This window comes from Ictidomys tridecemlineatus, chromosome 9, assembly GCF_052094955.1.
Source record: "Ictidomys tridecemlineatus isolate mIctTri1 chromosome 9, mIctTri1.hap1, whole genome shotgun sequence".
NCBI lineage: Eukaryota > Metazoa > Chordata > Mammalia > Rodentia > Sciuridae > Ictidomys > Ictidomys tridecemlineatus.
The window spans coordinates 67,641,693-67,668,972 of record NC_135485.1 but is presented as its reverse complement, the minus strand read 5'-3'; the positions used below and the strand labels follow the sequence as shown (position 1 = coordinate 67,668,972).

The following is a 27,280-nucleotide window of genomic DNA, read 5'->3' as shown; positions in this document are numbered from 1 at the left end:
AATTGAACCCAGGGCTTCATATGTGGTAGATATGCCCTCTACCACTCAGCCACACCCCCTGCCTCTAACATGCTCTCATCTTTAACGACAATTCCCAGGACGTAGCTGAAAATCCCTAGAAGCTAGTGACAGTGGTTTGGTAGTAGTCATAATGGTGGTGATGGTGGTGACAAGTGGCTTAACCAGAATGAAGGCCTTAAAGTTCTAATTGGTGTTTCCTGAGTACCTACTATGAAAAATAATATTTGGGGGATTATATAAAAGAGCTTTAGGGGCATCTAGTAGACATGTCCTTCTTAAAATGCCAGTGCTGTCCTGTTGATTTGATTTAGGGAGAAGTATGAAGGCTCCCAAAATTAAAATTGTTCTTCCTTGTTGTTTTATAGATGTTTAACATTCCTCATTAGACTTGAATTCTTTTCATTGAAGCCAGTGACCTTATTCCTGGTTATGATACAAATAAATACTCCTTGGAGACATTAAGCTTTATCATCTATTTATGCTTTAACAAGGATGAATTAATCACATACTTTTTGGAATGAACATGTTGATTAGGGGAGAAAGGAGTATTTAAAGAAAAAATAGGCAATGGAAAAAAAGAAGAGCTAAAAACAATGGTCTTTCTAGATTGTTAGCTTACTAATAAACACTCTGTTTTACTTTCTGCTCAGGGAGAGGACTACATATGAATTTAAATCTTTGTTCCATATGTATGCCACTTAGATTTACAGTACCATGAATGAATGAATCAGGGGTGATGACCGAGATGGGAGTTGACATCAGTGAGTCACCTGGGTCAGGGTTTCCAGTTTCCTGCATGTGCTGAATGTGTGGTGTATCGAACATATTTCACCTATACATTTTAATGGGTTCTTATCATTCAGACTAGTAATTAACTTTCATAAGTCTTTTAGTTACCTACCTAGGAGAGATTTGAAAAAAAAAATAAAACCACTTGATGGATTTTGTATTTTACTATTAAGCTAATAATGTATCACCAATTCAAATTCAATAAGTTGATCTTTAACTAAATGAGATATGATAAATATTCTTTGCCTGAAGTTCACACATCAGTGATAAATTCTAACACCTGAAAGATTTTGGAAGGAAGAAGGAAAGTACTGTTTGTTAAGTACCTCACAGATATGGCATAGATGTATTCATGGATATATTCTCCTCTTGGTCTTCATAATAACCTTGTGAGTGACCTTTCATTATTCTGGATTTTACAGTTGAGAAAATTGTGTTTTGGATTGGTTAGGTAGCTTGCCAACAGAGAATGGCAGAACACATATTTAAATTCACATCTGTTTTACATCAGTCTGCAATTTGGGCCCTTTTTTTCTATGACATTTAGCAACATGACTGAATCTTCTGTTTTGAGTGGAAGCATAAATCTTTAAACAGTGTTTTCAAACACTTCTGTTCTGGGAAAGAGAACATTTATTACCCTCATCTCTTATTAGTCAGCATTGTCATAAAAACACCAGTGAATAGGAAGTCTATGAAAGATAAAGCTCATTTTACTTCCTTTTGCCAGCTATGTCCTTAATTAGCTTTTAACTCTGGTCAAACTATTTAACCTATTAAATATACACATGCACACATATACATACACACACAATGCCAGGTACACAGTGGGTATAAAATAAATATTTAGCTACTTTTCTCCTTTTCTTTCTAAATTGAGGTTTTAATTTTCACAAACAAAACAAACAAACAAAAACGAAAACACCAAGCTGTAGAAACTGAAAACTTAAAGCAGGGACAAAAAATAAGATTTGTTTTTATTTTTATTTTTTTTTTGGTACCAGGGATTGAACTCAGGGGCACTAGACTACAGAGCCATATCCCTAGCCTTATGCCTTATTTTGTATTTTATTTAGAGATAGGGTCTCACTGAGTTGCTTAGCGCCACACTTTTGCTGAGGCTGGCTTTGAACTCTTGATCCTCCTCCTGCCTCAGCCTCTCAAGCCTCTGGGATTATAGGCATGTAACACCGCTCCCAGCTAGATTTATTTTTAAACTAGATTTTCAAAAGTTTATAGATGCAAAACTAATAAAAATCTTAATTTTTGGCAAAAGTTTCAAATAGGAAAAAATTCAGTATTGTTGAGTGAAAGGATATTCAAGTTCAATGCATTTTTTTGCATTGACTACCAATAAAAATCACATTCAAGTAAAACTCAGACTCCAAAAGTATTTTTTAAATTTTTAAAATTATTTATTTCATTTTATTTTATTATTGAATCCAAAAGTGTTTAATGCAGCATTTCTTTTTACAAACAAGGAAACTGGGATGAAGCTCTCTATGCTATTCTCCATGTGTTCACCCCAAACAGGCATTTCAGAATCAATAGGCTTGCATTAGTGTCAGATGACGACATAAATCACTTTGCTCCTTTTGTTTGCTCCATCTACTGCCCAGCCCTGTAGCCCAACTTCTTCCTCTAGTGGTGCTTGCTAGCTGTCCATGCCATAGCTATTTCCTCAGTCAGGCCCTGATTCTTTTTTTTCTTGGCCAAGTACTGTATCCTCACAGCTGTTGTCTGTATCAGGTTTCCCAGATATAGTTTTACACTATGAAGACAAAGCAAGCTCTGAGGGTAGATTTCCTGTATTCAAATTCTGACCACAGGTTTCTTTTCTGTAACTGGAAATTTCAGCATGGACCATCATGGCATGGTAAGGAGAAAATGAACATGTTATACACATAGAGGCCTCTCAATACCTAGTAAACTGGACAGAAATGACAAAGCCCTTCTACCCAGCCGCTTCCCATTACTTATCATTTACCCCTTGAGCACAACCTGTCTATCAAAATAGACCAGTCATTGTTCTCTAAACACACCCCATTTTTCTGACTTTGATTTGCCTGTGTTGTTCCCATATCCTGGAATGTTGACTGACATTGTTCTAGAAGACTATTGGTATGAAGAGCTTTCGACATTATCCTGCTCCCTGGCTGTTCTCAGCTGGGTTCTTCTGCATGTTTGGGGATTGGTTAAATATACAGTGGATGGCCTCAGGTGGCACAACTGGGTTCCCTTCCACATGGTCTCTCATTTTCCAGCAGGCTAGCTGAAACCAAATCACAAGTTGTTTTTTGTTTGCTTTTGTTGTTGTACTGAGGATTGAACCACAGGGCACTTTAACAGTGAGCCATATCTCATTCCTACTCCTTTTTATTTTGAGACAGGGGTTTCACTAAAGTGCTGAGGCTGGCCTCAAACTTTTTAGTTGCTGGGATTATTGGTGTGTTCTAATTATAAGTTCTGAGAAAGGGGATGCATGGAAGATTTTGTGAGGCCTGAGTTTGAATCCAGTTCATCATCAATTCCATCACATCCCATTGGTCCATGTTAACTGCAAGCCCAGCCCAGATTCAATAGGGAAGTAGATTTTGATGGATGGTGCTACAAAGTAACATTGTAGAGGGCATGGGTAGGGAAGGGCTAAAGATATGGAGACTATTTTTGCCATTCCAGAGATGGACAGGTTGCTGCATTTGAAGAAAGGACATGAAACTAAGATCTCTGTGTGTGTGTGTGTGTGTGTGTGTGTGTGTGTGTGTGTGTGTTTTGCAGTTACTCAGCCTCACGACAGCCCATGAAGTAGTTATGTTTCTCCTTCTTTTAGAAGGGAGGAAACTGATAAATGAGACCCTGGGTTCAATTCCCAGTACCACCAAAAAGAAAAAAAAAAAATGAGGAAACTGAAGCATGGAGAATTTACATACTCTGCCTAGGTGGCCAGTCGGTAAGTAGTACATCTGCTCACTGTTTCCAGAATGGTTCATTTAACTACTACTCTGCCCTGCTCTCTTTGAGGTAGGTCTATTCTTTCCTGAAAAGATGTATTTGTACCCTTCACTGGAGAGAAAATATTCTGTCCATGGAGGGGAGTGGAGACTGTGGAGTTCAGTGACCAATGTTGCTCACCGAACGAACTTTAAAAAAGTCCTCCGTCATCAGAAAAAAGACCCTGGAAACAGGACTTCAGATTTTTCAGATCTGTCTGACTTGGCCTGGTGGAGAAATGAAAATCTTCTGTGCTTAAGGCTTTGCTGAGAATGAATCCATGGGACTTCATGAATGTTCCTATCACACTCTAAACTTCAGTTTCTTTGTGAATAAAATGGAAATAACACCTACATATACAGTTATTGTGTAGATAAAAAGAGAAAACATCATAAATATGCATGAGGTACAATACACAGCATGTAGTACTTGATAAATGCTCATTATTATTGCAAGGCAGCAGACACATTTGGGTCTGGAAAACTGGTCCATAAGCTCTTTTTTCTAGGACCAATTCTATCGACATAATTTTTTTTTTCTTTTGCAGTACTGGGAATGGAACCCAGAGCCTCGTAAATGGTATGCAAATACCTTACCACAGAATTACATCCCCATCCCTCACCTCATTTTAAATATTATTTTGAGGTAGGGTCTCACTGAGTTGCCCAGGCTGGCCTCAAACTTGTAATCCTCCTGTCTCAGCCTCCTGAGTAGCTGGGATTACAGGTGTGTGCCCATCTCCATGTGATATTGTAGCACTCTCCTTGTCCATCTGGCTAGTGAGATGACTGTTTTCTTTTTTTTTAGTGGGGAAGCAAGTATGTGTGCTTTCATTTTAAGAGTTAGAGTTCCTGATTTTTTATGGATTTGAAATTAAAGCAACATTTGAATATTTTAAGCTTCATTTGCAAAATGTTTAATCAACACTGCCTTTCAACAGAATGTGTATATATGTAATTTCCGTATTTTAAGGAGATTTAGGACTTACCTGTTTGTCCAGACCTGCTAAATCTGTCTCATTATTCTCTGCAATAGTTTGGGGTGGATGATGCCATTCTACTTAATGCAAGTGGAATCTTGTTCTAGTAAAGTCAGATAGTGCCAACAATTTTCCTACTTGTGAACAGTCAAAAGATCCAGTTAGCCACATCCTTTGTTCATGTTACATTGGAAGGAATTTCACGGCAGTAAAACAAAAGGTGTGGCTTCCCAGTGCATTCACATAGATTCACCCTGTGCTTTTCCAGCTTGGTTGGTATTCATAACAAGTGGCAGAGCATCAGGATCATCTACTACCACCTTTGGCCATTATCATGTCATGGGCTTGAACAAATGTATAAGGGATGGAAGTAATAACTGAGGGAATTGAGAGTACACACTTTGACAGAAATCTCCCACTTTCCTACCCACGACCATCAAGTTTACCTTTCTGTTGAGTCAAAGCCATGGGGTGGGATGGGGAGAAGGCATTGTTGTGCTGGATCTTCAGAAGTTCCAGATTAAAGTGATATAGTATGGAATTCCTTCCAGGACTTCCCAGACACTCTCCTCAGGGATACAGAGGTTGGGGAGTTGGGGCATAATGCTTTTTTTTCTTTAATATAACCAGAAAGAAGTCTTCAGGTTAACACTCCTAATAGGATAAAGTAATTTTAGATTTTATTTGGAGAAAAAGATACATAAAAACTACTAAGAAAGTTTAAAAAGGAAAATTTATGGGAAGGTATCAGCCCTCTGATGTGTGGAGACATTCTGGTATTTGTTCAGAAAAAAATAAAATTATTTAATGGGCTTGAATGGAGTTTTCAGAAAACATTTTGAATAAACTTAGACACTTAATGCACAGTAAGGTTGGTACTTCACTGTAGTGACATATGATTTATTTGATAAATTATATTCACACACTTGTTTCTCAATACCTCACACTATGTAAAATATAAATTTTGAGTGAGTTGAAAATATAAAGTATCAAGCTATAAAAAAGTAAAAATACGTGTGTTGGGGGAAATATTTGAATGCCATCAGGATGGGGAAAGATCTTTAGCAAGATAAGAAACTTAGAAGCCATAAAAAACAAAAAAAAAAACCAAAAAACCCCCCCAAAAACAGCTTTTGACTATATAAATGTTAATAATGGCAAAAGTCATGAGCAAAGTCAAAGATATACAATAAGTTTGACAAAAATATTTGCATTGTACATGATGATATGTACTATAATTTTAAAGAGCCCTGACAAGCTGAGAAGAAAAAGGCAGATCAGCAAGACTGTTTATAAAGGAGGATACAGAAGAAGCCAAAAATGCAGAAGAAAGCTTAGTCTTCTAGAGTCGAGTGTGTAACAACAAAAGTGAGACATTTTTCAGTGTTCTCATGAGAATTAAAAGGGATTGATCACACCCAAAGTAGACAAGATTGTAAATTGCAACAATCTTTTGGAAATTAATCTGGCAGTGTCTGTTAAAACAAACAAACAAAAAAAGAAAATGTTTGACACATTCATGGTGTGCTTTGGGTATAGTATGGTGATTTTACTTTGGGAAATCTACAGAAATAAAATATCATCTCAAATGAAATATATAGAAGAATGATTATACATTATTTATAATGGCAAAAAACTAAAAAATACCTTATCTGTCATTAAATAAGTGATTGAAGATTAGATAATTAGGTTAGATTGTGAAGTACTCTGCAGTATTAATTAGTTAATTAATGATTCTGGGGATCAAATCCTGGGCCTTGCGTATACGAGGTGAGTGCTCTATCACAGAGCTACCCCCCAGCCCATCTTTAAAATGAGCCCATTCTTTAAAAGATTGAGTTTAAATGTATTGATCTAAGAATGTCTGTGGTATATTAAGTGGAAAACAAACAAACAAAAAACAACCCAAAAGCAAACATGTGGCATGGCATGGTTCTTTTGAAAAGAAAAAAGTAATAAAAAAAAAAAAAGTTCTATTACTTGAACAAGTAACCATGGACTAGAAAATGAAAAGAGAATAGATCTCTACAAATACTTGTGTTATCCAAGTCTGAATTTATGAATGGAACACCAACCAACTAAATATTTGTTCCATAAAATTGTACTTTTATCTGGGCTGGGATGTAGCTCAATGGTAAATTGCTTGCCTAGTATGTGTCAAGATGCTGGGTTAAACCTCCCGTTCTGCAAAAACAAACAAACAAACAAAAAAACAACTTAAAATTTTTAAAAAAATCTTTATTTTATTTGTATGTGGTGCTGAGGATCAAACCCAGTGCCTCATGCATGCCAGGCAAGCACGCTACCACTTGAGTCACATCCCCAGCCCCACCCCCTCCCCCGCCAATTTTTTAAGAGTATAGTTTCATAGAAAATCTCTTATTGGATTGCAATTGGGATATCAACCATTTGAATTATGGTGAAGGAGTCATTTCACTAGGATTTTAGTGAGGTTCACTTGCAAAAATATGACAGTGAGGATGTAGAGGGCACATTTGAACAGCACAGTGTATTGACACACTTGTTCATTATTCTGTTCATATGTTTTTTCCATAAGTATTTAAGTGCCACAGCCTGAGGTAACAGTGGGCCCAAAAGACAGAGAGGAAAGTAAGGCCCTGGGCCTAAGACTGCTCCCTGGCACAGGTGAGAGGTGGGCTCTCAAGTAGTGTGAAGTGAGTATGAATGTTGCTCAGGAGGCACAGTCAGGACCAGTGTCCAGAGGACAACAGATTCAGAATTGGCTGGCATTGCCAAACTCTCTCCATTGGTATGCCATTGTGACCAGCAGACCAAGAGAACCCAGAACTATTATTAATATCAGAGACATAAAAGAGCTGCTACTTTGCCAAGAGTATATGGGGCAGAAAATGAAAAAAGTGATCATAGACACGTTGTTGAATAGGCAGGGTTAGTTGGAAATATTGGTGATGTATATTTTTTTAAAATATTTTTTTAGTTGTAGTTGGACACAATGCCTTTATTTTATTTATTTATTTTTGTGTGGTGCTGAGGATCAAACTCAGAGCCTCGAACATGCTAGACAAGCCCTGTACCACTGAGCCACAACCCTAGCCCCATTGGTGATATTATGGAGAAGAATGACATGGGAATCATGGGCTCAAAGTACTAGAGGGCCCATGTTATCTCTTCAGAAGGTCTTATACACAAAGAAAGTCCTTTCTCTTCTTTTGGGGGCAGAATAATTGTCTGCCTCAGTGTGTCCAACACTTGTTCCATGAACACAGATTAAACATGCAATATGTGAAAGGTGGTCTGCTACAAGAACTTTACTTGTTACAGTAGTGGGGACTGAACCCAGGAATTCTCTACCACTGAGCCACACTCCCAGCCTGCCCCCTCCCACTTTTTTAAAAAAAATTTGAAATGGGGTCTCATTAATAATGTCACTGAGGCTGGCCTGGAGTTTATAGTCCTCTTGCCTTAGCCTCTGGAGTTGCTGGGATTGCAGGCATGCACCCCCATAACCCGCTGGTGTGAGCATTTTAAACAGAGGTTTTTAAAAAGTTCCCCAGACTTTCTGGGCCTGTAGTCTAGGTGAATTAACTCTTGCTTTTCGCACTGGGTTTGTGTGATGTTGCGTCTGCTTTCATTTGCTTTACTCCACTGTGTAGAACAGGGCTAATGCAGTCTACAGACAATTTTTATGTGCTTCAACCAGTTGTGTAATTTTTTCCAGAAATTGAAAAATAGAACATTTTATTGATCTGAAGGGTATCTCATTTCCATTGGTCTTACTTTCTCTAATTTTACTCTTTTGCTGTAGGTGTTAATTTCAGAACCTGAACTTGGAAGTTGGGAGTTGGGGTGAGAGATGAACAGAATAGATTTGGAGTAGGAGACACAAAGAAATGCAGGGTGGTTAAAAGGCACTGAGTTACTTATTATCCTCTCTGATCTTTGGTTGCTACTTAGACATCATTTAAGAGCTCTCTTTTCTTAGCTTTCATGAAATGTAAACTCCCAGTTTTTTATTAACTTATTTTTTTAAAAAAATGTATTTTAAATTGACAATTAAAATTATATTTATGGTGTACCACACGATTTGCCAACTCTTTTGCATCGTTGGCTTTTTTTTTTCTCTTTCCATTTCAGAGCAGGTGGGACCTTTGCAATGTTCTGTTACTCAAGTTATGTATCTTAATATCTTAAATATTAAAATATTTAAACTATTCTTAATTATGTTCTTAATTATGTAATTAATTGGTTTTCTCCAATAAAAAAAATTCAAAAACAAAGCTTGGCATTTTAGCCTGCATCTGGAGTCCTGGCTGCTTGAGAGGGTGTGGTGGGGGGAGGGTTGCTCAAGTGCAGGAGTTGAGAGTCAGCCTGGGCAGCATAAAGAGACCCTGTCTCAAAACCAAATCAAACTCCCCCTCCAAAAAAACCCCAAAACCAAAAAACAACAACATAAAAGCAAAAACTTAAAAACTATACATTTATCTTCTTTTTTTCTTTCTCCAGTACTGGAAATGAACCCAAGACCTTGGGCTTACTAGGCAAGTACTCTGCTACTGAGCTAAGTCCCCTAAAAACTATATATTCAGACAAAATAAAACAGGATATAGGGCTGGGGATATAGCCCAGTTGGTAGAGTGCTTGCCTTGCCATGCACAAGGCCATGGGTTCAATCCCTAGGACCACAAAAACAAACAAACAAAAAAAACCCGACTGGTACAATGGCACACATCTATAAAATCCTAGCTACTCAGTAATCTGAGGCGAGAGAATTGCAAATTCAAGATCAGCCTCTGCAACTTAGTGAGAAATTGTCTCAAAAAACAAACAAAAAAACAAAAAATGGAAGGGATGTAGTTTGGTTGTAGAGCACTTCTGTGTTCAATATTCAGTACCACAAAGCAAAACAAAATCCCCCAAACATAACAAAACAACAACAAACCCAAACTAACAACAACAAACAAAAAATCCAGGGTATATTACAAATTTATGAAGCAATAACTTAGTTCATATAGTGCAATAAAGGTAGAGTAGTATATTTTATGTTGCTATAACAGAACCTGAAACTGAGTAATTTATAAAGAACAGAATTTTATTTCCTCACAGTTCTCTGAAGATTGGGAGGTCCAAAGCAAAGGTACCTTTTTTTTGATAGAGGCTTTCTTGCTGCACCTCTCATATGGTGGAAGGTGAAAAGGCAATAATGGCTCCACTCCCTATGACCAGCCTTTATGGCATTAATCCATCCAGGAGACCTATTACCTAAACACCTCCCTGAGGTTTCACTTTCCAACATTGTTGCTTTGAGGATTAGTTATCCAACAATGACTTTTGGACACATTCAATCCACAACAGCAATCAAGATACATAATATTTGAAGTTTCTACACCAAAGGAGTCTCCTTCCCATAGACATTAGATCCTTCCAAATCTTTATCTGCTCTGCGGCACTTGAAATTTGTTAGCCCTTTAACTCAGAGACAGTTACTCTCAATAATGATGAAGACAAACAAACAGATGGTCTGTTGGAAATCATTCCAAGTTTGTTGAGCAAAGACTAAGACTCATTTGTTTTCCTAGTAAAGCTGTTACATGATCACTGGCGGGACTATTTTGCTTTGGTTGATCTAGCTCATGAACCACCTCTCACTTCACAAGGTGGCCAGATGTGTATCTGTAGTAATGATGGTGGCTGCAGTACTGAGCTTCCCTTTGTCTACCAATAAGAATTCCACTGGATGTCCCACTACTTCTCACTTAATGTGTCCTTTCAAATTGATGCTAACAACTAGGTGTAATGGCACACACCTATAGTTCAGCTACTGGGGAAACTTAGGCAGGAGGATCACAAGTTCAAGGCCAGCCTGAGCAAATTAACAAGACCCTATCTAAAAATAAAAAATAAATAAATAAAAAGAAGAGTTTACCTCAGTGGTCAGCACATCCCTGGGATCAATACTTAGTATTGCTGGGCTGGGGATGTGGCTCAAGTGGTAGCGCGCTCGCCTGGCATGTGTGCGGCCTGGGTTCAATCCTCAGCACCACATACCAACAAAGATGTTGTGTCTGCCGAGAACTAAAAAATAAATATTAAAAAATTCTCTCTCTCTCTCTCTCTCTCTCTCTCTCTCTCTCTCTCTCTCTTTTTTAAAAAAACCCAGTATTGCTGATAAATAATAAAGAAATAATTTTAAAATATAATTTTTTTCTGACACAATTGACTCAGCATTATTTTGACACCTAGAAATTTTACTTTTTACTCTGACCCATCACTCTGCTTCAATTTCTACTTATAATAATAAGATCATACCACAGAAGAATTGGAAGAGAACTTTTAATTCAGCCTACCCTTTCTCTGATTCCATACTTCCCCTTGCTCTTTCCTGCTTGCTCTGTTTGAGGGGCAGTGACCTTAAAGTCTGCTGCATCCAATGAGAATCTGATGGTCTGTGGTGTTTGAGTAACTTTTTCCTGGAATTTAACAATACTTCACACTGGACAGGTGCTTAGTCAGCTTTTTTGGCATTTTTCACTTGGACTATTCCAGTCTCCCTGGTACCTAAACAACATAAAGATGTCACAAGAAAGGAAAACTACAGACCAATATTCCTTATGAATATATATGCAAAAATCCTCAACAAAATACCAGCAACATCAAAATGGATTATACATCATGTCTAAGTGGTATTTATCCTCAATTCAAGGGGTTCATACATAAAAATCGATGCAACACACCAGAAGGACAAAAAGCCATAAAAAGGAATGAGCTTTGAATATGTGCTAAAACTTGGATTGTGTTAGGTGAAGGAAGCTCAGCTCACCCAAAAGGTCAGAGATTGTATGGTTCTGTTCATATGAAATGTCTGGTAGAGGCAATCCTTCAGTCCTATGAAGATGAAGGCAGATCAGTGGTTTCCAGGGACTTGTGGAAGGAGAGAATGAGGAGTAACTGCTATAGCTTTCTTTTGGGGGTGATTCGAGTGTTCTGGAAATAGTACTGTTGTTGCACAATCTTGTGACTGTACTAAACACTGCTGAATTGTATACTTTAAAATGATGAATTCTATGGTGTGAGAAATATATCTCAATAAAAAAGAACTGTATAAGGAGACAGCAAAGATTGCTATAGCACCTAGTACAACATTTAGAGCAAGCAGATACTCAAATAAATGAACTAATGAATGATAAGAACTGTAGGAAATCTTTTTCTAGACCACAAAAGAAGCCATTATTTGTTGAATAATAGGAGAAAAGTGAGCTCCAAGTGTCTTATCCCATGTAATCTCTAAGAAATTCTGTCTCAGCAGTTGCTTTGGTGAAGACTAAGTGCTCAGAGTTGGTTAAGTCTGGATTCTGTTTCCAGCTCTTCCTCCTAAGTATGGCTTTCACTTTACTTTTCAGCATCAGTATGACAGCCTGTTCCACAGTGGCCGCCCTGGGAATGATGCCGCTCTGCCTTTACCTCTACACCTGGTCCTGGGATCTTGCGCAGAACCTCACCATTCCCTATCAGAACATAGGTCTGTACTGGGCTTGGGAAATGTAGCAGTCACGGTAATGGAGATAGTGCTAGGCATCGTTGTTTCTGCAGGGATTTTTATTTTTGTGTTATTTAATTCCATACATAACCTTACAACATAGATTCTATTACTAGTTTGAATTTCTAGATTTTTGAGGTTAAATTACTGGTAAGAACAGAACTGGAATTCTTTCTTTCTCCCTCCCTCCCTCCCTTGCTCCTTTCCTTCCTCTTCTCTCTCTCTCTCTCTCTCTCTCTCTCTCTCTCTCTCTCTCTCTCTCTCTCTCTCTCTTTCCCTTTTTGTGAGACAGGGCCTCACTAAGTTGCCAAGGCTGACTTGACCTTGCAATCTTCCTGCCTCAGCCTACTGAGTAGCTGAGATTATAGGTGTGAGCTACTGCCCCTGGCTTAGATCTCTCTTTCCCTTTTTGTGAGACAGGGCCTCACTAAGTTGCCAAGGCTGACTTGACCTTGCAATCTTCCTGCCTCAGCCTACTGAGTAGCTGAGATTATAGGTGTGAGCTACTGCCCCTGGCTTAGAACTGGAATTCTAACTCAGGAATCCGGCTGTAAAGTCCAAGCTCCTAACCCTTATGATGTGTTAGTCACTTTTGTTATAAATAAACAGTAATGCACATATTCTCGTGAGGCCCCCTGGCTCCCCCCTGTGTCGATATCATGGCAGTTAGCAAAATGGAAGAGAGCATGAGAAAGCGATTGCTCCCTAGTTAGGAAGACAGAGAGAGCTGGCTGGGGCCAGGCTAAGGCTTTTATAATCACTTCTGGGGAGAACCCATCTCTTAACGTTTCAATTTCCCAATATAGCCATGAGGATCAAGCTTTTAACACATGAACCTCTGGTGGAATAAACAACATCTGAACCTCCGTAGCACACTATTAAGAGATCATTTTCGAAATAATGAAAGCCAGAGATCTTACTTTAAAAGAAAACACAAATCTTAGATAATTAGACTATAAAGCAACCAGACTTTTTTTTTTTTTTTTTTTTTTTTTTTTTTGGTACTGGGGATTGAACTCAGGGGCACTGGACCACTGAGCCACATCCCCAGCCCTCTTTTGTATTTTTTTTTTTTTGAGACAGGGTGTCACTGAGTTGCTTAGTTCCTCGTTTTTTCTGAGGTTGGCTCCTGTCTCGGCTTCCTGAGCCGCTGGGATTACAGGTGTGTGCCGCTGCACCCAGTGCAACTGGATTCTTTATGATTCAAAGTTTACCTGATTCTAGTGGCTCTGATGAGATCTTAATGTCCCATGATTTCACCCTTCACGTTGCCTGTGAGCCTTGACTTTTTCTTACAGATTGAATGTAAGTTATTTGTACTGCTTATTAGAGCTCATCTGCATGTCACAACCACATCCAGATCTCATTAGCTCCTCTCTGGAATGTTATTTCTCATTAAGCTCCAATTTATTCCTAAGATCTCTGTAGACTTACAAGGCTTAGAAAAGTGTGGTGAAATGATTTTCCTGTTCTAGTTTCATCAGAGTCTTTGAAGAAGAGATAGAAACTATGATTCACAGAACTTAGAAGTGTCACCTGGAGTATCATATAAGCATCTTGAGGGCTTCAGTCCATGGCCCATAGTTCAAAACCATGAACAAAGCCATCTCCTGATAAGAAGAGCCCACTACATTTGTAAAATTTGAGTGACATCCATATTTAGAAACCATGTTTTTTTAAAAAAATATTTTTTAGTTGTAGATGGACACAGTACCTTTATTTATTTTATTTTATTTATTATTTTATGTGGTGCTGAGAATCAAATTCAGTGCCTCATATGTGTCAGACAAGCACTCTACTACTGAGCCACAACCCCAGCCCGCAACCACAGTTTTATGTGCAGCTTTTCTGATCAGTAAATTATTTAATATATTCTGTTATTTTTTTAAAAAATCATTTTTTTTTAGTTGTAGGTGAGCACAATACCTTTATTCCATTTTTATGTATGTGGTGCTAAGGATCGAACCCAGTGCCCCATGCATAGTAGGAGAGCACTCTACCTCTGAGCCACAAACCCCGCCCTAATATATTCTGTTTTGATAATACATTCTGAAAGAACCTAAAATGTCATGAATAACTCACAAAACTTTGGAGCCAGCATTGTGAATCTTTACCATATTTGTTGCTATAAATAAATAGCAATGCATAGGTTTCCAATGCATTTGGAAAGTGGCACTGGAAAAATGTCCGTGTACAGATCCTATTGGCGGGGGGACAGTCACCTTTGCTGCACTGAGCCTGCCTTCAATGGCTTTATTCACTTGAGCTAATTACAAAGGCATTTGTTTTTTCTACTCATCTTTGGGTCACCTGGCTACACTTGGGAAATATGAGAAGTTGCTATCATGGTGTAGCAAATGCTGTTTCTAATGTCTACAATAGGTATTCTTTACTTGGTGAAGCAAATGACCCATTGGCCTCGAATAAGGAAGCAATAGCTATGATTATAGAGGGGTAACACCTATATGTAGGGGCCAAAGAATTTCACGGATTTTAAAATGGCCTTCCTGTTTCCTAATCTTTTCATTTCCTGCTGTCTCTAACTCTTCATGTGATTGTCAGAAGGATTCTGAGAAGGAAGTTGATGAACCAGGTCTGGTGGCATTCATTAGTATTATATAACCTTTGAAAACTGTCTTTCAGAGATTGTTTTTATTTTGGGAGATGGATACAAAAACAAAATGCAACTTTCATTAAAGTATGTTATCTAATTGAAATAGAAATTTTTAGGGTGAGAAGGGATACGGTCTGATGAATTTTTCTTCTCTTCAGGAATTACCCTTGTGTGCCTGACCATTCCTGTTGCCTTCGGTATCTATGTGAATTATAGGTGGCCAAAACAATCAAAACTCATTCTCAAGGTAAGCAAGTGCACACACAGCACATTCTCAAATTCAGACACTTGAAAGATGGAGATGAATGGCAGGAACAAATGAGCTGATCGAACACAGCTCCACATTCTGTAATTCAATTTTGCTTTTTTTTCTTTTTTTTTTGCTACTGAGGATTGATCTCAGGAGCACTGTACCACTGAGCTACATCCCCAAAACTTTTAATTTTGAATCAGGGTCTCACTAAAGTTGCCCAGGCTGGACTCAAACTTGTGATACTCCTGCCTTTGAATCACTGGGATTACAGTCTTGCAACATCTTGCCTGGTGCAATTTCCTTATTAGTCCTGAGGTTTGAAATCCAGCTCTTATATTTCTGTACTTTAAAAAAAAACCTCTATGTATGTATGTGTGTATGTATGTATGTGGTAGTGAGGATAGAACCCAGTGCCTCACACGTGCTAGGCAAGTGCTCTACTACTGAGCCACAACCTCAGCCCATTCTTATATTTCTTTAAGCCTTGCTCTGTTGCTCCCACAGGTCAAACCAAGTCTTGCAACATTTTGGAAAACATATGGGCCTCTTAGTGACAGAAAAGCTAAGGTCTAGATGTGCACAGAGAAAGTCCTAGACCTGCCCATCCACTAGGCTTTACACAGGTGTTTTCAAGGCAAAAGCTGTTCAAGTGTTCATGAAGTGGAGCCCCAGCTTTAGAAACATGGCTGGTTCTTGGAACAGTAGGATGAAGGACAGACTTGCAGAAGCATTCATGAGGACACCACTGACATGTGGTTTGTGCACATGAGCAAGGGCTGCAGACAGCATGAATAAGACTTTAATAAGTGAAATCACCCAGAAAGCATTGAGGAGCCCTCCCATGGAATGATAGTAACCAGAACTTACTACTACTGTTGTCTTTGCAGTGTTGCCTTTTGCCTGTTGGCGAAATGAGAAAGTGTCCTTGTTAAATGACTTTTAAAAATACCTAGCTAGTAGAGCATGGTAGCGCACAGCCTGTAATCCCAGTGGCTCTGGAGGCTGAGGCAGGAGGATCATGAGTTCAAAGCCAGCCTCAGCAAAAACAAGATGATACCCAACTCAGTGAGATCCTGTCTCTAAATAAAATACAAAATAGAGCTGGGATGTGGCTCAGTGGTTGAGTGCCCCTGAGTTCAATCCTTGGTACTCAAAAAAAAAAAAGAAAGAAAAAAATAAAACCTAGCTAAAGAGAGGCATTCTTAATAATGAAATCACCATCCTAGAGTATTTTCCATTTTCCAAATTATGTATCATTTTAGAAGATATAAGAATGTCATGTCGGGCTGGAGATGTAGCTCAATGGTAGAGCCCTTGTCTGGCATGTGTGAGGCCTGAGTTCAATCCCCAGAACTTAAAAAAATAAGAATGTAATGTGGCCAGGCATGTGGCGGTTCATGCCTGTAATCTCAGCTATCTGAGAGGCTGAGGCAGGAAGATCATAAGTGCAAAGCTAGTCTGGGCAATTTAGGGTGTAGCTTACTGGCAGAGTGCTTGCCTAGTATGTGTAAGGACTTAGGTTCAATTCCCAGGCTGAAAAAAATAAAAGTAAAAAGAAGAAAGTACCATGTGCTGCTTTCATGAAGATTTTAAAAGTATTTTAGTTATATTTTACATTATCAACATATCACTTTATCACTTGGGATTAATCAGAGGTTTGTCAAGTATCAGTTAATTTAGTTTGAGGTTTATGGTTTGGTTTAGTTTAAGTTCCTGCTGTTGGCTCTACCTGACAAACGGATGCTGTTCCCTAATTTCATGTAAGACCAAACCATTTCTATGGTTCCTCAAAGAACATGAACAAGGGAAGAGGAGCCAACCAGCAGACCAGTCCATTGGGTATAGACCACTGAAGGAAGAAGCCATGTGTTGGGATTGTGTAAGGCTGATTAACACTGGTAGCTTGCTTTCACTCCTTCAGCTGTAGTCATGAAACATAGTCCTTTCCCACATTTACTGTCATCGTTTCAACAGGAGAAAATTTCCAATAGTCAATGTTTGTTTATGATTTTGTTTATAAAACAAGAGGAGTGAGTATGACTATGGAAACTTCTTACTTTTCAAGTACTCTATCTTGGATTACTTTTCTTAAAACAGCCCTTAACAGCAACAGAACAATCCTGATTCTTGTGTTTCCATAGCCTCTATTAGTCCATCAGTGTCATTAGAAAAGCAAGATGTAATGTACTTTACATATGCCAGTTTTATTATCTGTAAAGAGCAGGTTTAAAACGTTTCCCCTTGGCAATTCCATAGGATTTGTGGCAAAAAAATATTTAATAATGTGTTTGAATAAATATCTGACAGGACCTTAGGTTAGTTTAATTATAAGTTTAGGATATCTTCATCTCTGTCCTTGGTCCTATTTTAATTTTAGATCTGACACATTTGCCAAATAACCTGTTTTTCTAATTTTGTCCTGGTGGATTTCAAACTTTGAAATCTCTTTTTGGTAAAATAATGAAGAAGGAATTTTCCAATCAGAGGCTTTCTTCGTGACTTTTAGCATCTCCCTCTTAGGCAGTGGCTTGTGTGTCCCTGTGTCTGGACAGTAAAAACAACCCCAGAGCTCACCCATGATACACACAGCAGGGTGTTGTGTTTGTTCTTTGCTTTGGTTCTTCATGACTAAGGCATTACCCTGACTCCTTGTGAGTCAAGATTGATGCTGTCACTAGGAGCATCGTTTGCCATCCACTCAAGATGAGCTCGACCAGAGTCTGACTGTCCCTAAATACTCTAGGCCACACTTTCTTCCTGTCTTATCTAAGATTTGAACTATTAGAGTTTATTGGTTTTGTTGTTGTTAAAATTATTATTACTTTTGCTTTTGTTTATGTTAACAAAAATAAGAGACAGTAGGGCTGGGGATGTAGCTCAGTGACAGAGCACTTGACTGGCATGTGTGAGGTGCTGGGGTCCATTGCCAGCACACACCTCCTGACAAAAACGTCAGTACTTATGTGGGAGGGGATAGAGTATTTCTCCTATGACATTAATCTGAGCTCAGATTGTCTTGTGAGGAACGGTGCTATTTCATTTGTGAGACAGCAGGAGGAAGCTGTTGGTTGTTGAAAAGTGGGGTGGGAAGTGAGGTGAATGGCCAGGCAAGGTCAACCACAGACAGTAGGTTACCAGAGCAGGGAGGGTCTTATGTGTATGTGGGAGTATTGGATGCTGCTCTGGTCTGACCCCCTGAAACAGGCTTGGTCCAAACTATAGCACTCAACAGTATGAATGCCATCTGTTATGAGGCCCTCACTAGAGCCAAGCACATGTAAATGCTGTAGTCTTGAAACTCCAGGACTGTAAGCTAAAATGAATCTCTTTTCTTTACAAAGGATCCAGAGCCTTAGGTATTTTGTTATAGCATTTGAAAATGGACTAAGACAGAGCTCATTGTCCAAGTCTACTTATTTCATAATTTTGTCTAATCCATGGGAAAAAAACTATCATCAAATTCTTCTGGTCAGATCCTCCATTTGAATAGAAAAGATACTGGTCACTAAATAAAAAGACTGGGATTTATGTGAAACCCCAGCCATTTCTAAATTAGCTAAGTCACTAGAACACTTTGGAATTTGGGTTTTTCCACTGTACAGTTAAATGCTCTTATCCACAGTTTTGCTGTCAGTTCAGTTATCTGCAGTTAACTGCAGTGTAAAAACATTAGATGGAAAATTCCAGAAATAATCAATTCATATGTTTCAAATAGAGCACTGTTCTAGAGAGTGTGATTTGAAGTGTCCTTTGTCCATCGTATCCATGCTATGTTCACTGAGATGACACAGCATCCAGTTCAAGTTCTAAAGACATACAGGGAGCCTTTCCTGATGCCTTCAGGTCTACGGTCCTCCTTCTTGCATAGAAAGTGTTAGAAGGTCAATTGTCCTTATCACCCATGATTACCAGTCTGGACTTCCCCAGGACATCTCTTTTTGTCGTTTATATTATTGACTTACTATGCACCAGCTAGATATTTTTTGTTACTTTATGTACAGTCCATGGTCAGGAGAAACTCATTTGTTCTATTTTATTATTAGTTGTTGTTAATCTCCTCTTGTATCCAATTTATAAATTAAACTTTATTATAGGTATGTATATGTAGGAAAACCCAGAAAATACGGGATTTAGTATAATACGTCTGTGTTTTCAGGCATCTGCTGAGGGTCTTGGAACATATCTCCTGTGGATATGGAAGGCCTACTATGAAATGAAATTGCATTCAGTGCTCTCTAAGTTCCCTCTTTAAATTGCTAAATTTCAAGCCTTTTGAGAGCCTTGGTGGACTTTGCATCATACAGAAAACAAACAAACAGCCCATGATGTTTACCTGTACTTATTTTATTGGTTTGCTTTAGGTTGGGGCCGTGGTTGGTGGGGTCCTCCTTCTGGTGGTCACAGTTGCTGGTGTGGTGCTAGCGAAGGGATCATGGAATTCAGACACCACCCTTCTGACCATCAGTTTCATCTTTCCTCCGATCGGCCATGTCTCGGGCTTTCTGCTGGCACTCCTTACCCATCAGTCTTGGCAAAGGTACAGTTAACATTTTCCTTCACCTATTTTGAGGAAGGTAAATTAAATACGTTGCCACTGACAAGCCTGTCTTGCCTGGCTGCCTCAGGAGACAGGAAGAGCTTCAATGTACACGGCAGATGGGACTGGACAGTTCAGCCCAGAGACAGTGAAGAGATCATGGTGATTTTAAATGTTAACTGCAGCAAAGGCCAAATTGACAGGAAGTTGTAATTTGTAAAATTAGTATTCGGGTGTTAGTGCCATTTGTTGAGATCTGGGCACATTTCTCTTCATATTCAAATAATTAAATAGGAAGAATGAAGTCATTTCACTAAATGTAGAGATCACTTTAGGTCATGAACAAGTTTTAAGAGATTATATTCTTACCTGTTGTTTGTGCTAAATTTTTAAGAATTGCTAATTATGAGACACAAGAGGAGAAAGGACATAAACTGAGAAATAAGATAGGAATTTCACTTAAAAATTATATTACACTTTGATATATATGGTTTATAATATTATTGCAAATGTTAAAAATGATAAACTTGCATGTCTCCATGCCTGCAATGAAATGCACAACATCATATAGTGATGGAGGGGAAGAAAACTGGAATAAATTCTCTGGAAGAAAAGTTAGTGTTATATCAACAGCCTTATAAATATGCATAATTGTTAACTCCACAATTTTACTTTTAAAAATTTGTTCTGAAGCTAGCTCTATCAGATGTGCACATGAATACTGATATGCTAAGACATTAATTGCAGGATTATTTATAAAAATCAAAATGGAAGCAATTGAAATATCTAACAATAGGAGATACTTAATTCATGTTGCATCCATATGATGGATATGATGCATCAATTTTAATGAATTTGGAAAATACTCAAGAGATAAATTTTAGTTAAAAAGGAATAGAGGGCTGGGTATGTTACTCTGTGGTATCCTAGGTGCAATCCTCAATACTTCCCTGCAAAAAAGGATAGAAAATGATATTTATTTTGATTCCCATATTGTGAAAGAAAGCAAAAAGAATTTTATGCATGAAGAAAATATTGAAAAAAATGTACCATATGGTAATTTTGAGTAATGAGACTAAGAGTAATTATAGTTCTTAAATATTTTCTTGATTTATTTTCTAAGGTTTAAAAGTAAAGTTTGTTTACTTTGAAAATCAAAAAATTATTAAAGGAAAGCAAATTATAAAGTTGAATTCTGAAGGTAAGTGTTGGGAAATTTTTAGTTGGCTTTGTGCCAGTGTTCCACTGGGGAACTTTGAGCACTGGGAGAAGAATGGGCATGGCCCATTCACGAGGCATTGCATGGACAGCCAATCTGCATGGACAGGAGGGTTGGAGGAGATGAAAAGGAAAGTTGAGCTGTATGTGAAACAGTACAAATTAAATACTTAAAAACAAACAGGAAAACCCTAAATGAAAACCAGATGTTAAAATGGTTGTCTTAGGGGCTGTAGCTGTAGCTCAGTGGTACAGCACTTGCCTAGTATGGGTGACGCACTGGGTTCGGTCCTCAGCACCACATAAAGTAAATAAATAAATGAAATAAAGTTAAACAAATATATTTTTAAAAGTGGTTGTCTTAGGTGAAAAGGCTCAGTAATTTTTTTCTATCTTTTTAAAAAGATATTTATTTAGTTTTAGGGTACACACAGTATCTTTATTTATTTTTATGTGATGTGTTGAGGATCAAACCCAGTACCTCACACACATGAGGCAAGCACTTTACCACTAAGCTACAGCCCCAGCCCCTTTTTTTATCCTTTTTCCACATCAAATGCCTCTTCCACTCTTTCCATTCTGTAGTGTCGTTCCTCTGTGAAGCCTTCTCTATACAATTCTGCAACTTTTTTCAATTGCTACAGCCTGTTCCAGGACCTTGATTTTGCTTTGTCATGTACGTCTACTGAACTTTTCCTCGTGTGTATCCGGTCTTTCCTTAGGGCAGGGTTCAAAAGGTCCTGCTCCACAGTGCCTCTTGGAAAACCACCCCACAGAGCAGGCACTCAGCAAACAGCTGTTGAATGAATAAACACTTCTAGTTGCTTGAGCTCATAGTTTATCAGTTTGCATAAGAGCAAATGTTAGAACGGTGCTTATTGGTAATACTTAACTCTTGAAATTTTTTGTCATTGCCAGGTGCAGGACAATTTCCTTGGAAACCGGAGCTCAGAATATTCAGATGTGCATCACCATGCTCCAGTTGTCTTTCACAGCCGAGCACTTGGTTCAGATGTTTAACTTCCCGTTGGCCTATGGACTCTTCCAACTGGTGGATGGAGTTCTCATTGTTGCAGGTGAATGGACTTTCATTGGGTAGATTTGACTAACAACCTAATTTACCAGCTCTTTTTTGGGATTCGAACTTGTATGTGCTGCCCCCTGAATTATATTTTTAGCAGGATATTTTGGGGGATAATAAGGTGCATAAACACAATACTTTGATACAGTGGAACTTTCACAGAAAAATATTTTTAAAAACACCCAAATAGGAATTTATAATTAGAACCAAATATGTTTCATAAAAAACAAAGCACAATCAGCATTTAAATTCCAAGATTTATCAGGATAAGCTCTCCATGAACAATCATCGATCTCAAAAATGACATTGACTGAACATAAGCATTTATTTGTTATGTCTTATTAGGGGCCTTGAGGTTTCCCAAATGCCAAGTTACTTCAATGTTTCTGTGACTATGATTTATGCCAAATGGTTGTGGAATTTTTTCAAATATAAAACATAATACATATATAAGCATATTCACAAATATTAAAAATTTATACACATGCATACTACACACACCGTTTACCTCTCTATACAGCTAAAAGCATGTTATTTTGGAGTTGATTTAAGTTTAAAAACATTTAAATACATACACATATATATATTTTGATCTTGGGCCATTATAAATTTTCACTGTTCTCAGGGAACGGGTTCTAAGTAAGACTCAATGATTATGGGTATAATTGATTATATACTGATTACTGATAATAAATATACCAATGCTAGCAGAATAAAACTCCTGGTCTGAGATCAAAGTTTTGGGGAAGAATTATGACTGGCTCATCCCCAGATACATCCTAGCAAGTGTGTGACTCAGTAAGCCCTCCACTGACCAACTGACTTATGGACTGAATGACTGAATGACCAAGCTTTCTGCAGTCTGAAGAAAGAACCATTATGACACACTGAATTGTTTCATTCCATGGTTTCCCTCTCCCCCTCTTTTCCCAGTGTATTTATACTTAAATGATGCAAAGCAAACTCCCCAAGTATAGAATAATGACACAGTGTCCCCGGATTATACCCTTTGCTAAAGTGGTGTTTAATAATCATATGTTTAATCACCTAGCATATCAAATATACAAGAGGAGACTGAAGAACAGACCCAGAAAAAGGAACCCAGATTGTGCAGAAGTGTGCCATGACAAAAAATGCAGAGAGGCCAGTGCTTTCTTGGAGGTGCATGAAGAAGCTGCTGGAACCCCTGAGCCATCAGGACCAATGGATCGCCACAGGGCTCTGGAGCCTACTGGCCACATCACTTCATGTGAATAGTAGGGACTTGCTGGCCAGAGTGGTCCTCTGTCTTCCTCAGTGATGGGTAAAGACAGGGCCACGCCGATGCAATCTCCTTGGTTGGCAGGACCTGTGTGAATAGTTAAGTGTCAGATGTTAGAATACTTATATTTTTGTGTGGATTGTGCAATGTCATAGGATCACTTTTTGAGAGTGTATTCTGCCCATTTCAGGGAGTTTTGGGGGGGTTTACACTGTTTTTTTCCTAGCTGCTGTGTGTGTTCTTGTTGTCCCATGAGGTGAATAGTGCCACCTGGCAGGAGGTAATGCCCTTTATTATGTAAAGTTGTCTCTTGTTTGGATTTTAATCTAATGACAGTTAGGACTCTGCCAGGCAAGGTAGGGTCTGGATCCACATAACTTCCTGACTTTGGGCAGGTCCTTGGGGAGTACAAGGGAGGACACAGTTGTAAAAAATGGGGCCCTTTTCTAAATGATTATTTCTTAAGAGCTTGAATACCTTTTTGATTATAGATGTAATACAGGCTTAGAGGGAATTTCAAGTAAACAGGAGGTTAAAAAATGTATGAATTCCTCATATTTTCACTCCCTAGAGATAGACATATGTCTTTCTAATCTTCATGTACATTCACTGAGTCATTCAAAAAATGTTCAATATATTCCGTCTTGAAAGTCATTTGATGACATATGATAGAACATCTCTACACTTCAGTTTGTGTTAACCTACCTCATTCTTTAGAACAGTGGCTGCATAGATATATTGCATTGCATAGAAGGACTATAATTTATTTAACCCATCTTTATAACTTTCAATTTATTTGGTATTGCAGTGCTGCTACACTACCCTTGTCTATGTGCATGCATTTCAGGAGACTCCATTCCTATGATTGGAATGGGCAGGCCCATTGCCCATAGAAATATTGGACAGATTGCTCTTTGGCAATGTGGCACAGCAGTCCCGAGAGGGTCCAGTTTCCCATGGTTTCACTAGTCTAAGGAAGATTTTTTTTCTTTTTCTTTTTGGTACTCAGGTTTGAATCCAGGGTGTTCTGCCACTCAGATACATCCTCATCTATTTTATTTCTTATTTTGAGACAGGATCTCATTAAGTTGCCAAGGCTGGCTTCAAACTTGTACTCCAAAGAGTTTTGGTCACTTTGACTTGTGAAAACATCTCTTTAAAATTACATATTCAAAACTACAAGCAAAGTAGAGCATTTTCCATGATCATGTGCCCATTCATGCCCTTTGCCTGCTTTTCTGTTATATTTTTTCATGGTTGATTTATAGATTTTAACATGATAGTTACTATGTATATGTTCCATGTATTATCAACGTTTTACCTATTATGTATATTATCTCATTTTTACAAAGTGTCTCTTGTTGTACAATTTTGTATTTTTTACACATTCAGTTTTAGAAATCTTTTAAAAAAGTTTTAAGCTGGGCCCAGTGGCACACGAGTTAATCCAAGCTACTTGGGAGGCTGAAGTAGGAAGATCAAAAGTTCAAGGAAACTTAACGAGACCCTGTCTCAAATAAAATAAAATTTAAAAAGGGCTGGAGATGTAGCACTTGCATAGCCACATGCAAGGCCCTGGATTCCATCCCCATCAATGCACAAAAATAAAATTAAAAAAAAATAAAGTTCAGATACTTCTGGATTCAGGAAGATTTTAAAATATTGACACAAGTTTTGAGGATATAACTCAGTGGTACAGCACTTGCCTAGTATGCACGAAGCCGTAGGTTCAATTCTCAGCACTGCCAAAAAAAAAAAAAAAAACTCCTCAAAACAGGACACAGTGTTAGGTACTAAGGAATGGTGGAAACTGAGGCAGACATGGAAAGATACACACTTCCACTGTGCATGTTTTCTTTGTCCTTATTAACAGGACTGAGATTTTGTTCAGTATTGCAAAATGCCTAGCTAAAAGTATTTTTTTTTCTTGAAGTTAGAGGTATGCATGTGACAAAATTCTTGCTGATAAGATTGAAGCAGAAGTCTGCTTATGGTTCCTGGGGAGTCTTGCTTTCTTGCCCTAGGCACCGACAGACCCTTTCTCCTTGTCAGTTCCTATTTCCTTTTGGATCATAGATGTAATAGCAGAGTTGCCCCAGCAATTCTAGATCATGAAGGAAAGATCAGGATAATTATAGAACTTGTGACTTTTTTTTTTCCTTTTCATTCCTAGAGATTGAACTCTGAAGGTTTTATGCATGCTAGGCAAGTGCTCTTTCACTGAGCTATACTCCCAACCCTTTTAAATTTTGAGTGTCTTGCTAGGTTGCTTGGACAGCCTCTAACTTGTGTTCCTCTGCCTCATCCTCCTGAGTAGCTGGGATTACAGGCATGTGCCTCAGTGCCTGGTAAGCTGTTGACATTCTTGAGCTATAGAATCAATCCTAGCCACAGACAACTTCTGAAATTGTTTCCTAAGGAAAGGAAATAAATCTTTCATTTGTGTAAGCACATTTGGTTGTTTTTTTGATACTTGCACTTAAACACATTCCCAAACCACTGTATTAAAATTTTGTTGGTTTTAAAATTTTATGTGGCTAGCCTATAATTTGTCACATTTATCTGCACCATGACAAGGTATCTTGAATATTTCTAAATTAAGGAAAATAGGAACCTTTTCTTTCATTATCGACAAGCATAACCTTGGTAAGCTGTTCTTTTAATTTCTTGGATTTATCACATTACATTTCAATAGCTAGTTATTTTTAAACGAAGAGATCTGGCAGGCTGCTCTGAAGCCACAGATTTAAAAAAAGTCTGATCTCTTCTCAACACACATTTTTTCTCCTGTTTATCATAACAATTCAGAAACATCTATACTAATGACATGTACCATAGTTTTGATTTTGAGATAAAATTATGTTTTTAATTCTCTAGTGTTCAGGATTATACTAAGATACCATTTGTTTTTTAATTAACACATGTTCCTTGTACATATTAATGGGATTTAATGTTACATCTCCATACAAGCATACAGCATGCCCTGATCATATCCATCCACCCTTGCCCTCAACCCCCTTTCCCAGTCCTTAGTAAGTACCATTCTTTAAGGCGGACCTTTTTTTTTTTTTTCCTTTCTTTTTTGTTTTCACATACGAGGAAAATTGCAGTACTGTTTTTTGTGTCTGGTTTTTTGTTTTGTTTTTGCTTAACAGCATGTTCTCTAGTTCCATCCATTTTGTTGCAAATGACAGGATTTCACTTTTCTTTGTAGTTGAATAATACTCTCATGTGTATAATACCATATACTTTTTTTATTCATCCATCAGTTGATGGGGCACCAAAGCTATTGTGAATACTGCTGCAATAGACATGGTCATGCAGGTGTCCCTTTGTATGTAGATTTTATTTTCTTTGGACACCTACCCAGGATTAGGATACCTAGATCATATGATCATATGCTAGTGTTTAGTGTTTTTGTGAAACCTCTGATTTTCCTCATGGTGACTAAACAAATTTACAGTCCACCAACAGTTTATCAGTGTTTGTTTTCTTTACATCTTATCCAGCATTTGTTATTTTAGAATATATTTTGGTTCACTTTTATACATCTTCTATTAAGACTTGTACTTTCCCTTCTCTAGCACTGAGTTGTCACAGGGAAACAGCTGTTCGGCCAACTACACTTTCCAGCTTCCTGGTACTTGGGGGCTGTCAATCAGCCAGTTCTTGCTGATGGAACGAGTGTCAGTGATGTGCTTCACTTCCAGTCCTGGCCTGCCTAATAGAAACCTCTCCACATGTGCTCTTTTTACTTCTGGCTGTAGGAACGGAGATTCACAGGATGACCTTGGAAGCACATTTGTTAATCATAGAACTTCCATCAGCCTGAGTTCTTAAAAATGGAGGAAGGAGAGCTGCCCTGTTGGGTCGTTTGCATGCCCAGATTTGTTATATAAACTAGAAATAAACTATTATGCTTGATCCACTAAGTTTTTGATTTATGTTTTATAATACTTAGCTAATACAAGGTCTGTGAGGAGCTAGGCTGTGTTTATACATTAATGTGATATTTGAGTT

The 27,280-nt window shown here is 38.1% G+C and overlaps 1 protein-coding gene across 1 annotated transcript in view; it reads left to right on the top strand.

Annotated features, from left to right (window-relative positions):
* Positions 1 to 27,184, top strand: part of Slc10a6 (solute carrier family 10 member 6) — a 28,232-nt gene extending 1,048 nt beyond the window's left edge. Inside the window, exons 2-6 of the mRNA XM_005341934.5 lie at positions 12,160 to 12,278; positions 15,069 to 15,157; positions 19,525 to 19,700; positions 21,837 to 21,994; positions 23,051 to 27,184. Of these exons, the coding sequence (XP_005341991.1) occupies positions 12,160 to 12,278; positions 15,069 to 15,157; positions 19,525 to 19,700; positions 21,837 to 21,994; positions 23,051 to 23,256 (748 nt within the window). The 3' untranslated portion in view covers positions 23,257 to 27,184. The remainder of the gene's footprint in view (positions 1 to 12,159; positions 12,279 to 15,068; positions 15,158 to 19,524; positions 19,701 to 21,836; positions 21,995 to 23,050) is intronic.
* The last annotated feature ends 96 nt before the right edge of the window (positions 27,185 to 27,280 follow it).